General features: G+C 46.8%; 1 protein-coding gene across 6 annotated transcripts in view; it reads right to left on the bottom strand.

The window, feature by feature from the left end:
* TBC1D8 (TBC1 domain family member 8) overlaps positions 1–13,984 on the bottom strand; it is a 110,844-nt gene that overhangs the window by 21,712 nt on the left and 75,148 nt on the right. For 4 of the 6 annotated variants that reach the window (XM_047068529.1, XM_047068525.1, XM_047068527.1 and 1 more), the window contains 8 exons: positions 11,871–12,078; positions 10,062–10,256; positions 8,940–9,119; positions 7,389–7,539; positions 4,669–4,883; positions 3,634–3,751; positions 1,002–1,287; positions 125–254 (listed from right to left, as the gene is read on the bottom strand). In XM_047068529.1, coding sequence (XP_046924485.1) covers positions 125–254; positions 1,002–1,287; positions 3,634–3,751; positions 4,669–4,883; positions 7,389–7,539; positions 8,940–9,119; positions 10,062–10,256; positions 11,871–12,078 — 1,483 coding nt within the window. The other 2 variants (XM_047068526.1, XM_047068530.1) reach the window with 2 other exon arrangements.

The raw sequence follows: 13,984 nt of genomic DNA, 5'->3' as shown, positions 1-13,984 counted from the left end.
CTTTTTGCATACAAACAGAGGAAAGTAGTAGTAGTCAGGGAACCTCCCTCAAAACCCACCTGAGCAACCCACTTGAGCAAGTTTCCAAGAGGGCGAGGGTGGGGATGGGGCCAGGTCCAGTTACCTCATAGGAGTCCCGGATCAGGTCAGCAATGTCAGTCACAGGGTAGGGCTCCTGGTCATCAGAGAAAAAGGCATGGTGGCTGCCGACTGAGGGTCCAGGGCTGTCCTCATTCTTAATGTGATCTAGAAACCTGAGCACACAACCCACCTTTGAAGCACTGGTTTCCCCTCTCACCTGAGCACCACACCACACCCACTACCTTCACAGGGGCCGTGAGACATCTCAGAGCACTTTCAAACAGAGTTCGTTTGTCTTCAAACACTGGGAGGAGGGCAAGGTAGCAACCACTGTGCTCCTTTAGAGAAAAGGAGACATCCCTAATGCCAGACTTGTTGATCTGGGCTCCATGGGTGGGTTTGCAGAGATCGGGAACTCTCTGGAAATCAATACAAAGTTCTGTGCATACGTGCAACTGCAAGCTTCCACAGCGTTCTGAAAGGGAAACTCTCATCTGTCTTTCACCTTGCCCTCAGCTCCAAGAAACCCAGGTTCCAGTCCTCAGCCTCATGGGGCTTTTCTTTCACTGTAACACACCAGCCCCTGCACATCAAATGTCTGAAACCTCCAGCTAGCTGCCTGAGACCACCATTTCCTAGTGCCCACCTGCCCCATTCAAGGCCACTCTGAGTGTGTGTCTCCTCAGAGAAAAGCGCTGAGAGCCCACTCTCCTCCTGTACCCTCTCACTAGCTGGAGAGGAGTGGGGAAGATGGCGCTTTTCACCACACACAGCCAACAGTGCCACCTGATAGGATGACAAGTGTCAGAGTGGAAGGAAAAATTCCACAATGACGGCCCTGCTGGGCACCTGCTGCTGCCTTTACCCATCATCTGTCTGGCAGAGCCCTTGGCTGCCCACCTCACCCCCCATGAGCCCACCTGCTGAGGACCATGAGGGCCTGGCCATCGTCCTTGCTGCTGCACAGGCCCTCAGCGTTGGCTTCCAGCACGGCCAGCCCCAGCTGGAAAATGGCTTTGATACCATCGTAGAAGAAGCAATCCACAACGCTCACCGCGCTCTCCAGAGGCATAATGCTGAGGAACAGAGTCAGGAACCACGAGAGAGAGATGGACGCTAGGGCTGAGAGGTCGTTCATGTGCTCCGCCAGCTCGGGGAGGTGCTCCTTGATGAGCTCCTCAAAGACTGACTGGTCCACCTGGGCCCCTGGAAAAGGCAGGCCATGGAGACTTGGTTGGGCAAGGAGTCACACTTTCTAAAGTTAGCCTGAAACTGAAACTAATCTGAGATGATCAGAACAATGAAACCAAATTGGAGTCCAGAAAAGGACTCACACTTAACTGATTTTTGACATTGACTAGGGTAATTCATTGGGGATAGTATTTTCACAAAATAATGCTCAATCAGAGGATATGTGTGTGGGGGAGGGAGGAGGGGGGTGGGAACCTCGAGTCCTACTTCACATCATACAAGAAAATACATCTGAAATGTGTCACAGACCTAAATATAAAAGCTAATACTATAAAGCTTCTCAAGGAAAATAGAGGAAAAAGGCAAAATTTCTTAGGACACAAAAAAGCACTAGCCACAGAAAAAGTTATAAATTGGACTTCATGAAAATTAAAGACTGGTGTTCTTCAAAAAACAATAAAATAATAATACAAACTGTGAACTCAGAAAATATTTGTAATACATATACCTGACAAAGGTCTTGTATTCAAAACAACAACTCTTGCAACTCAGTCATCAATAACCAATTTTTTCTTTAAATAGGCAAAAGATGTGAGCAGACACTTCAAAGGAGACAATAAACAAATAGCCAGGAAGCACAGAAAAATATGTTGAAGATCCTTAATCAGAGAAAGGCAAATTAAAGCCTCCATGACAGATCCCTTCTTACCCACTAGAATGGCAAAAATTAAAAAGACAATTCCAAGGACTAACAGGGATGTGGAGCAGCTAGAACTTCTACATTGCTGGTGTGAGATGTGTGACTACTTTGTGCTTTGAAAAACAGTTTCTTACAAAATTAAAAATACATCTAACCTGGGACCTAGCAATTCTACTCCTAGGTAAATACTCCAGAAAACAAACTTTATTCACAAAGAGACTTCTCCAGGAATGTGTATTGCAACTTTACTTACAATAAAAAAGCTGGAAGCAACTCAAATCTCTACTAACTGGTGACTGGATAAACAAATCATGGTATAAATGTACAGTGAAGGGCTACTCGGCAATAGGAAGGAACAAATTACTGATGCACCAACAACCTCATGTTATACAAAGGAAGCCAGACACAAAAGAGATTACATTCTCTGTCATTACATTTATACCAAGTTCAAGAATGGGTTGAACTAATCCGTGGTGATGGAAATCAGTATCCTGCCACAGGTGGGGAAGGGGCAGAAGGGAACTTTGTGGGTTATGGAAATACTCCACCCTGCACTGGGAGGTGGTCACACAGTGCACATTATCACTGACAGTCTGCTGGTCACCGAGGAGTATGAACTGTGCCATTGCAACACCATCAACAGATGACCGCTTTGGCAACTTGCCTCCCGATGTCCCTGAGGTCTGATGAATCTGTACTACCATGTACAAGGTTAAACTGCCTCCCACAACATAAAGTACAAAGGGGAGCACTCAGGCACATGAAGGGAACCAGGAAAGACAGTCTAAAGTGTACCGAAAGACCACTAAAAGGCACCAAGTGGTCACCTCCTTCCCAGCTGACCCCCCCTTTACTCTCAGTGGTCATCACATTCCCTCAGGTCTTTGGATACCAGTCTTCAGAAAGCATCTTCTTCCTGCCTTGCTCCTACATCCAGTCCTTTGCCAAATTCTGTCTCAAATTCGTTCTTTTGTTTCTGTTCTCACAGCTGCCACCCTAATATTAGGCCACCTCCAGAAAGGGTATCTAAGAGTATCACCAAGCAGAGGCAATTTTTCTGTCACTTGTCCACTAGGAGGTGCTGGACCACAAAATAATGCAAGTTCAAATCAGCCATAAGAAGAAAAGAAGGTATCAAGTGTGTGCCTGAGGGCTGTGGGGTCACAGGTCTGCCCAGAGCCCAGCAGCAACAAATGGACCTTCTCACTATCAACGTATGCAAGTGGTGGGGGTACGGGGGCGTTTCCAAGTGTGCCCTTCAGGTCCAGCCTCGAGGGTCGCCAGCACTGCTCCATGTGCCTCCTCTCCTCGGGGCGAAAGGGGTCATCTGTCTGCATGAGCTCCTTGGATACTGAGAGGAAGACCACCCTCTGTTTCCAGGCCACAGGGAAAAACCTCTCTGGTTTTCACTCTTCAACTTGTTTCCTGAGCCTAAGAAATTTTCTTTTCAGGTTACCTCACTACACCATTTTGCTAGAATAGTGCAGATTATTACACCGGTTAGTTGTGCAAATTCAAGAGCCAAGCAGGGTTTGTACAGAGACCAGCTGAGCAGCACAGGGGATTTTTTACTGAGAACTGATGACACATGTCTTGGCCCAGGCTCTGTCCCTACTCCCCAAGCACAGAGGACGAGGAGGAAGGGGAAGGAGGCACATTACCAATGACTCGGTGGTTGAAGTAGTCGGGGAGCATCCGCTCACACACAGCAACCAGCAGCCAGAAGGCCTCCTCCTCCTTGGCATACAGCAGCAAAACAGAGGTCAGGATGTTCATGGACTGCTCGGGTTCACAGAGGAGGGGACGGTTAGTGACCAGGCCACACAGACACTAAAAACCACACAAGTCAGACTGCAGATGAGAGACCCAGGGCAGCCCAACCACACTGACACTCATGAGGTGGAATGATCACGTTATCAACATGGTCCCCACAAGACACACCAGGCTGAGTGACCAGCCATCGTCCCGTTACTGTCCCCATCTAGTAATGCTGAGCTTCAGGCTCAGGTCAAATCCAACCATTCTGTATGTTCAAACACACACAAGACATTCACACACTGATTTTGCTTATTTACAGGAAAACAAAGTTTAAAGTCTTCTATTTTCAAATATCAGAAACGCCTCTAACTCCGTCTCATGCTGGGGCCGGAGGGCGGGTGTTTTAATTTACTGAGTTTTATTTTGTGCTTCTTTACCACATCCCTGAGTAAACTTCCCGAGCAAACTCAGCAACTGCTCCGAGGACGTCTTACCTCTACTTGTGCTTCCTGAAGGAAAGGGACTGACCCCAAACATCTTTTCCCTCCCCAAACGGCACTGATATTTTTTTAAATAATCCCCACAACTTCTGTAGAGATCTAGAAAAATAAAGCTCCACAGAAGGGTTATTAGTGCCGTCCTACAGCGGAGGCCTGGAGGGGTGGTGGAGACAATCTGTCCTACCGTGGACAGCAACTCAGCATGTGCACTGCTCTTTGCTCCAAGCAAAGTTTCTAATTTCAAGTAATCAGCCTGTTTGACTATATGAAGATGATTCCTTCAGCCTTATTTGATACATTCTTTCAGGGAAGGGACGAAGCACAGAGCCCTCACAGAACAGTCAGTACCAGACAGCCAAGAACACCAGGAGCTGAAGCCCAGCAGATCAACACAAGACATGGACTCAACACAAGACTGCTCCTCACTGCACGCCTCACCTGGCAGTACCCAATTTTAGGGTTCCGGTGGGCATAAGCCGTCAGGACTCTCCTCAAAGCAGCAATTCCGGTTTCATTTTGGAAGGCGGGGTGCTCTGGTAAGGAACGGTGCAGGTCCCGTTCTATCTCCTCCGTCACCAGGCAACATTTTCCCATGGACTCCTCCACCAGATTACCATAGTAACCGGGATGCGAGGCGAGATCAGTAACGGCATCTGATGATTTAAAAGTAATTTTTCAAGGGGGTGGATTACCAGGATAGAGTCAACATGGGGAGGGGGCTTGTCCTGCCGGAAGACCTCAATGGGGTCTCATTACTTGAGGGACATAAAATATTTTGAGACCACACACAACCAAAAGGGCTTCATTTCTGCCAAAAACAAAGAAAGAAAGAAAATGAAACAATGTGGCTTTTCTAAGAATAACCTTACATAGAGGGAAACAGCTCATACTAGAAATAACTGTATTAATATGTTTTTAATAAGTTGTATTCTCTCGTAACAGGAAGAGTGGATATGTGGGTGTATTCATACATACAGATGTACACACAATTTTCATATATTAACTCAACAATAAATTACTGAGCATGTACGTGTGAAACATGTACAATTATGCTTAAGTAATCACACAATTATCAAGGAGCCAACAAGCCAACAACAAGAAAGTCTGAGGCCGGGATCATGATGTGCAGGTCGACCAAGCATAGCCCACCTACTGCTGAGCTCCCACCCAAGCCTCTGACAGGCAGATGACATCAGGGGTGAGGCATCCATAACACAAGAGGATCCCATTCCCTTATCAGCCAGCAGCAGGGCACCTGTGCTTCCAGCCAATGGTCCCGCTTGGGCGCTAGTGGCAGGTGGGGCTCCAGTCCTGAGACCAGCCCCACACAGGGAGGTCCCAGGAGAGCAGGGCAAGCAGAAAGGGCCCAGTTCTGCCTTTAAATGCTAGGTAAGGTTTTTTACTTCTGACTGGGTTTAGTATACTACGCTCCTCAACTCTCCCATCTGCTGTGATTCCCATCACATCTGATAAACAACCATTACGGCACTCCCCTGTCATCAATGCTTAATACTAACAGCTGTCACTCATTACGCAACAGCCTAAACACCACAGCAATCTTTCTGTCAACACTACTGCTTGAAAGGAAAGACAGCCCTTTATGAACTAGCCTTTTTTTTTTTAAATAAAACGTGTGTGTATTTTCATTAAAGAGGCAGACGGTAAGCCGGTGGCATTAACAGGTGTCACTCATTGGGTGGTAAGATTATAAGTCATGTTACTTTCTTTGCTCCTTCCTCTCTATTTTCTTTCCAACTCTGAGTAGGGGTTGTTTTTATTAGATACAAAAATACAGAAGGCATTTTTTAATTTTAAAAAGGCCTGTCTTTGGTGGGCAGCTGCAGAAACAAGGCAACAGGTGGGGGGGCTCAGAATGTGAGACAAGGTGAGCAGTGGTAGCAGACCTATCAATAAATGCCAGCAAGTAGGTCAGAAAGCAGGAAATGTGCATCTGGGCACCCAGGGCTGGAGAGGGGATGGGCTTGGTTATTTGGGGGAGAGACTGGGAAGAAGGAAGACAGAGAGTAAGGTGGGGTGAGAGTCAGCATTAAGCTGACATGAGGGAAGAATATAAGAAATGTGCAGGGAGGGGCTCCAGGGTGGCTCAGTCAGTTAAGCTCCCGACTTCAGGTCATGATCTCAGTTTTTGAGTTTGAGCCCCACATCAAGCTCTGCACTGACAGTGCGGGGCCTGCTTGGGATTCTCTCTGCCCGCAACTCAATCTCTCTCGGCCCCTCCCTCCCTCTCTCTCTCTCTCTCAAAATAAAAAAAATAAACTTATAATAACAACAAAAAAAGTGTACAGGGAAAGTACAGGTGCCCAGGCTCAGCCTCTGGGAGGCCCATGCTGACCTGAGAGCAGCAAGGCCACTGAAGGAAAGGGGACCTCCTCACCATGCCTCCCGCTGCACCCTGAAAGGAGCAGCTAAGTCACACCACTGGACAACAGGGCCTTCCCTTCCTGCCCGCAGGGCCCCACCTCCTCTACCGAGCCAGATGAAACAGCCACACTCAATGCAGAGAAAGACAAACGCCTGCTCAGCCTGTCTCTGGAGAAGTTGGTCCCTGTCTCTGCGCACCCATCAGTGAGTGTCACCAAACAGCACCTGGGGCCTGAGGCCAGACAAGGACATCACTGAATGGGTCAAGTGGTATAAGAGGAAGACGTGGGCAGAAGAAAAATGTCCACAATTGTACCTCTTAGGGACCCTGTGTGTCTTCAACAGACAAGGGACCAATAGAAAGTATGCTGGGGGATTTATTTGAATGCCACTGCAAGTGAACAACATACACAGAGTTTTGTTTGTTTAGTGTATTTCAGAATGCATGTCCTAGAGAGATACTTCCCTTCTAGAAGGTTCTTTACAGAATTCTCAGGACTATGTATAGACTCAACATTACTTTTAAAAGAGAGGAGGTCACTTCAGCCAGATCTCACATTGACCAAGGAGAACATCGCAGCCCAGGGGTCTCAGGCAACTTGACCCAGGTCCCACAGGTAACACAGTAAGAGTGCTGAAGTTCTGGGCTGGGAACATCACAGAAAGAATCTAAAGATGGATGACTTGCCTGCACACACACGTTGTTCAGATCTGGACCTCTGTTCCTGTTCTGCTCCAGAAAGAACTTTTGGCCTCAAAATACCAGAAACACTTACCTGAGAAAAGCAGCCAGAGTTTGCCACGTAAAGACTCAGGGATCCCCATGGCTACAAGCTTCCGGATCTTCTCTGTGCGAAACATACACACGGTTCTGCCATATTCCACAAAGTGGTCATTCCACAGGCTTATTTTTATCTGCTCCCTGGACTGCAAATGGAAACTTTGTTAATGTACAAAGAAACCCGTCCATACCTTCCACTACAGCCCATCCAGAATGCATAGCAGAGGGATGTTGCCTCTGTTAACAGAGGAACCAACGGTAATGGGCAACTGGGTCAGCAAATATTTTTGAAACACTTCCAGGCACAGAGGATGTAAAGATGAATAACAGTGTACCAGCCCTTGTGGAGTTCAGAGCCCAGCAGGAGGGTTTACACAAATAAAATACCATTTTCTTGGCAAAGTTGATCGTAAGAATATGTTTGTACAAACACTCAAGTCGCCCAAAGCAGATAGGAGGGAGGGGTGGGAGTGGAGGACGTTAGGGAAGCTGATCAGGATGTTGACAGCAAGCCAGCTGCTGAAACACAGGTCAGCTCAGAGGGCAAATGAGGGCAAGAGGTGGGTGGGGATCGTAATTTACCCTGAGCTCTGCCACAACCAGAAGAAAAACTGAAACCTAAAAAAATTACATTGTTCTCATTATCAGAAACAAGAAAGATACCATTTCTCTAGGCAACTAAAAATCCTTTAAAATCATCTGTAGATGGTGCGGTCTGGGTAGCTCCATCGGATGAGCATCTGACTCTTGATTTCAGCTCAGGTCATGATCTCATGCTTTGTGGTTTGAGCCCCTTGTCAGGCTCTGTGCAGGCAGTGTGGAGCCTGCTTGGGATTCTCTCTCTCCCTCTCTCTCTCTCTCTCTCTGCCCCAACCCTGCTTGCACGTACGTGCTCTGTCGCACTCACACTCTCTCTCAAAATAAATAAACTTAAAAAAAAATTATCCCTAGATGGCCTTTTAAGCAAGATGTCCATAGATACCCCTGGCACATGGGTCCCAACGCAGCTTCCTTCTAGCCATCATATCTTTTAAGAGTACAATTTCTAGCCCATTCACCCTATTGTATGTAACCTTGCCCTTACATTCTCCCTACAAAGAGGATGAGTATAAATAAATGTAATAGAAATATCTTCAGTCCAGTAAAACTACAGTATAGGAGACCTTTTGTTCCAGGAGAGAAACAAGAAACGTTGTAAAAGGAACCCACACAGACACCACTGGGTAAGAAGAGAAACACTTGTTCTGTATCTGGAAGAACCCACAGAGGACAGCACTGATGGCTCTACAGGTCACATGGCCAAGAGTTTCGTCAAAGAGCCACTTAATAGGGCAGGTAGGAAAGTCATTGCCCTTGGTCATTTGACCACATCCTCCATGTATCCAGATATGCCCAGGCAACTGGAATCAGCTGGCCCCCTCCCACTACTGCCAAAGAGGAAGAGGGAGGGGCGCTAGCCGCTGGGGCTGCACGGCCACCCGCACCACACCTGCTCTCCCGAGGGCTGCGGGGTTGGGGCTCAAGAAGGCAGAGCCATGCCACCCACCATTCGCAAGTCGGGGCTCTGGCTGCCCGACTGCTGGAAGACAGATATCAGGGCCTCGGGGTGCAGGCGCGGGCTCTTCTCTTTTTCACTTTCCTCACTATTTTGAGAGGACACCATTTCAAGATCTCCAAACTTGTGGTCACCGCACATGCTTGTTGAATGAAACACAGGTGAAGTCTGCTGGAAAGAAAAAAGGAGGGGAGCCAGAAGAAAGTCACTACTTTACCTATGGAAGAGTCTTTGTTTTGCCTTTGGAGGCATGAAGATAACATACTTAAACATGCCTATTAATGACTCAAGGGAAACAGACTAACATTAGACCCAACAGATTTGATCCTCATTGTGCTTTCCCGGTAAGGCTGCTCACACACACCCAGCATGGGTCCAATAGGGAGCCAGCCAAGCACCATTTCTTGTATGCTTCCAGAACTGAGGATGTCAATCTTCAAAAAACAACTCTATGGTACGGAGAGACTATCTCCTTTCCTCCCTCTCACTTCGTGGGTAAAAAGAGGTCAAGCAAGAGAGGGACGGACGTGTAACAACAGGAGACAAGGCCCCAGCAGATCCGGGTCTGTTTTACAGCTGTCCAACCTTAAGGACAATATAACTTCTCTTTTAACAAGTTACATCTGCCCCCAAATAACATCCAAAGTCAGGTGGGGGGCACTGACCCCTCCAACCGGTGAGGGGGTTGTTCACTAACCTGCGGGTCAATTCCCCAATCAAACGCTCCAACCTGTGAGTGGTGCCCTGTCAATCCCTTTGCCACATGGGTGTGTCCCACCAACCTAACATACGGAGGGGTGCCCATCAGATCCACTCACCTCTGCTGAGGGGTGCCCTATGAACCCCTGTAACCTGTGAACAGGGGGCCCCGTTAGCCCCTCCAACCGCTCATCTGCATGGGGCACCCTCGGACCTGTGTAGCACCCACTCAGGATCCCTCGAGTATCAGAAGCGATACAGTGTCTGGTACACAGGTCCAGTCATCTCTTACACACTTCTCTCATGCCCAAGTAGATTAGTGTCACGTGCACACCCTTTAGAGATCACTGCCTTGGAGGTGGTGAGGAAAGAGACCCTCATTTTATAGGATCCCACTGTTTCTAAGGATCATACCATGTCTTCATCTTGGGAGGTGTCATAATGCACGGGGTGGTTGGCGTGCACCCGCTGCAGCCTCACGAGCAGGCTCCCCACCAAGCTATCTCTGTCCTTTAGCTCAATGAACTGGAAGGCCATCTTGCTCCTGATGCTGACAATGACGGGATTAGGTAGCAGACTTGTGTCCTCCATCTTCTCAATGCTCACCACCTATTGCAAAAAAATTATACACAAAGGTGCAGCAAGAGAAAAAGGAGGGCACGCATTTCAGTTACATATTTAGAAAATATCATGTGCTAGAAAGTAAAACCAAGTAACTTCAATAAGGAACTGATACAAAGGTTAAAAAGTGGTAAGGCAGCAAGCATATTCACAAGAGCCAAAAGGTCAAAATAACCCCAAGTATCCATCAGCAGGTGAACGCAGAAACAAAATGTGCTCTATCCACACAAGGGAATATTACTCAGCCTTAAATAGGAGAGAAATTCTGACAGCTGCTACAACACGGAATGAACCTTGAGGACATTATGCTAAGTGAAATAAGCCAGACACAAACAGGCAAGTGTTGTATGATTCCACTTACAAGAGGGAACTAGAGCTATCACATTCAGAAAAAGAAAGTAGAGTGGTGGTTGCCCGGGGGCTGTGGGAGGGAGGATGGGGAGTTAGTGCATGATGGAGACAGAGTTTCAGTTTGGGAAAATGAAGAAGTTCTGGTAATGGGTACACAATAATGTGATGTATTTAATGCCACTGCACCGTAACACTTAAACATGGGTGAAGTGAGGGGCACCTGGGTGGCTCAGTTGGTTAAGCGTCCGACTTCGGCTCAGGTCACGATCTCGTGGTTCATGGGTTTGAGCCCCATGTTGGGCTCTGTGCTGACAGCTCAGAGCCTGGAGCCTGCTTCGGATTCTGTATCTCCCTCTCTCTCTGTCCCTCCCCTGCTCATCTCTTGTCTCTCTCTCTCTCTCTCTCAAAAATAAACATTAAAAAATTTTCTTTAAAAAATGGGTGAAGTGCTAAATGCAATGTCATATATATGTTACAACAATAAAACAAGTACGTACGTAAGACAACTCTTGGATTTCTTGCTCCACTCCTAAGTAAGAATATTTGCAAAATGAAAACAGCTAGAAAATGACATGGAGGGAGATCACACAAATGAAAAAAATTTGAGTTTTTCCAAAGAGCAGTGCTTAGAATTTGGAGGTCCTGGTGTGAAACAAGAGTTGCTGTTACTGTCCCAACAGACATGCCTTGAAACCGAAGGACTGGGCTTATCAGATCCAGAAGTGGCCGCAGGTTGCCTTGCATTTCTGGGAACACAACTGCACAATTTTCTAGGAGGAAGGGACCTGATCCATGTTAAAGGAAACATTTTTTAAATGTTTAACTCAAGTCCCAGGAGGGTATAAAAGCCAAGCAATCTGACATTTTCAAAAGGTGATGCTTTTTTGTCAGTTGTTTTTTTGCTTTCCCCATTTTTGTGAGTGAAAGGGGTGGATTCATTCCTAAGGGCTGTTGGAAAAGCTTTAATTGCTAGGCATGTACTTTCTAATGAGAACTTTATCAAAAACCCTGAGGTGAGAGTGTTTTATTCTCACCAATCACTTCTATGCAAATTTCAGGTGCTGTAGCAACGACAGAAAAAACAACAACCAAATCAGTACTGGTCAAATTCAGGCCATGCTTCCCTCCAGAGGCCCGTGTTTAGCTGGCCAAACCCTGCTGGCTGAGCACCTCTGCCTGTGCCAGGTCTCACAGTGACCACGGGCTCAAGGATAAAAGGTGGGCTTGGGCAGCTCCTGCCAGGGCGGCTACCTCTCTGAGCGGGAGGATGACATTACAGCAGCCGTCCTCCTTGCTGGCGAAGCAGATGTAACGGTCAGATGTGAACATCCGCCCGACGGTGTGACAGCGACTGAACGGCGTCCACAGCGAACAGTCCACGACTGCGTGCAGCTTCTCTTGCCTCGGCAGCCTGAAGAAAGCCCGGAAGAACTCATTCTGTGCTCTGGCTTCAAGGTCCCTGGCGAAGGAGAGACAGAGAAGAAGAAGAGGCAGGAATGGTGACTGAACACACTGGAGTACAAAGAAAAACCCTGTGAAACCACTCACTGGCATAGCCGGATATTGAAGTGGATGCCAAAAGGTGCTGAGCCCCTCCAGGTCCTGCGTGGGTCATTAGCGTGCACCCCACTTCACAGCCAATCTTTGGAACGTGTACTCAAGGCAGAAGGGGCTGCCCCTGCGCAAAAGTATTACGACAAACTCACAGACCTTCCTTCCTGGTTTGAGTAACATTGTGAATTACCATAAAACAATGAAGAATCCAGTATCCAAAAGTCAGATAACAACGAGGGTTGACAAGGATGTGGAGAAACTGACACCTTCGCACACTGCTGGTGGGAATGTGCAGCCACTTTGGGCAACAGTCTGGCTGTTTCTCAAAAGGCTCAACATGGAGTTACCATAAGACCCTGCAATTCCCCGCCTAGGTATACACCCAAGAGAACTGAAAATGTACATCTGCTGAAAACCCGGTACATGCGTGTTCACAGCAGCATTATTCATAATAGCCGAGAACTGGCAACAACCCAAATGTCCATCAACTGATAAATGGATAAACACAACATGACAGGGCCACACCATGGAATATTACTCGGCCACACAAAGCAACAAAGTACAGACACATGCTACAACACGGGTGAACCCTGAAAACCTTACAGATACAAAAGACTACACACTGCCTGATTGCATTTATATGGAATTTCCAGAATGGGCAAAACTCATAACCACAGAAAATAGATTAGTGATTGCTTAGGGCTGGGGATAAAGGGAGAAGTGGGGAGTGACTACTCATGAGTACAGGGTTTCTTCTTGGGGTGAAGAAAATGTTCTAAATCAATTGTGGTGATGGTTGCACAGCTCTGTGAATAGACTAAAAAACCACTGAATGGACACTTTAACAGGGTGAATTGTATGAATTATATGTATGAATTAAATGTATGAATTATAGCTCAAAAAAGCTTTAAAAAAATTTAGATCTGTGCGGGCATATAGAAAGTGCTGAATAATCATTAACTATTATTACCTTTAAAAAACAAATCCAGGGGCACCTGGGTGACTCAGTCAGTTAAGTGTCCAACTCTTGGTTTCAACTCAAGTCATGATCTTACAGTTCATGGGATCAAGCCCTGCATTGGGCTCACAGTGACAGTGTGGAACCTGCTTGGAATTCTCTCTCCCTCTCCCTGTGCCCTTCCCCCTCTCATGCACACTCTCTCTCTCTTAAATTTAAAAAAAAAAATCCTTCTAAATAAAAAAAATCTAAGTAAAGTATCGCCAGAGAGAAGCACATCAGTGTCACATCAATACAGACAGCAGAGAATGGTGGTGAGCTAGGGGAGAGATCCTACCCCAGGGAACCCCCACCAAACCCCGATTCTTGGCTGTAATATCCAGCAAAGCAAGAAGGCAGCCAAATCACAATGTTTAAAAATACTGATGAATGTATGTCATACCCCAAAATTCTAGTAGAAGGGAAATTCCACTGTACAAAGATAAAAAATTTTCTTTGTGGGGCACCTGGGTGGTTCAGTCAGTTAAGCATCTGACTCGATTTTGACTCAGGTCATGATCTCACAGTCATGAGATCAAGCCCCACATTGGGTTCTGTGCTCAGCTTGGAGCTGGCTTGGGATTCTCTCTCTCCTCCACTCTGCCCCTCTCCCACTCATGTTTTCTCTCTCAAAAAAATTTTTTTTCCTTGCCACATTAAATAAGAGTTCTTTAACTTTGTCTGATATAATTAGCACTATGCCCAAAGTAAGGAATATGAACTCTTGGCTTATTAGCTGTGTGACCTTAGACACACTCCTCCATATCACATCCTGACATCTGTAAAATGGAAACAATACCTAACCTTTCTGCTT

Source organism: Lynx rufus, unplaced genomic scaffold (assembly GCF_022079265.1).
Source record: "Lynx rufus isolate CCGP_SWC_20201006 ecotype Redwood Valley unplaced genomic scaffold, mLynRuf1.p SCAF_8, whole genome shotgun sequence".
In the NCBI taxonomy this organism is placed as follows: domain Eukaryota; kingdom Metazoa; phylum Chordata; class Mammalia; order Carnivora; family Felidae; genus Lynx; species Lynx rufus.
The sequence above is the reverse complement of the archived record's forward strand: the minus strand, read 5'-3'. Positions and strand labels throughout refer to the sequence as shown.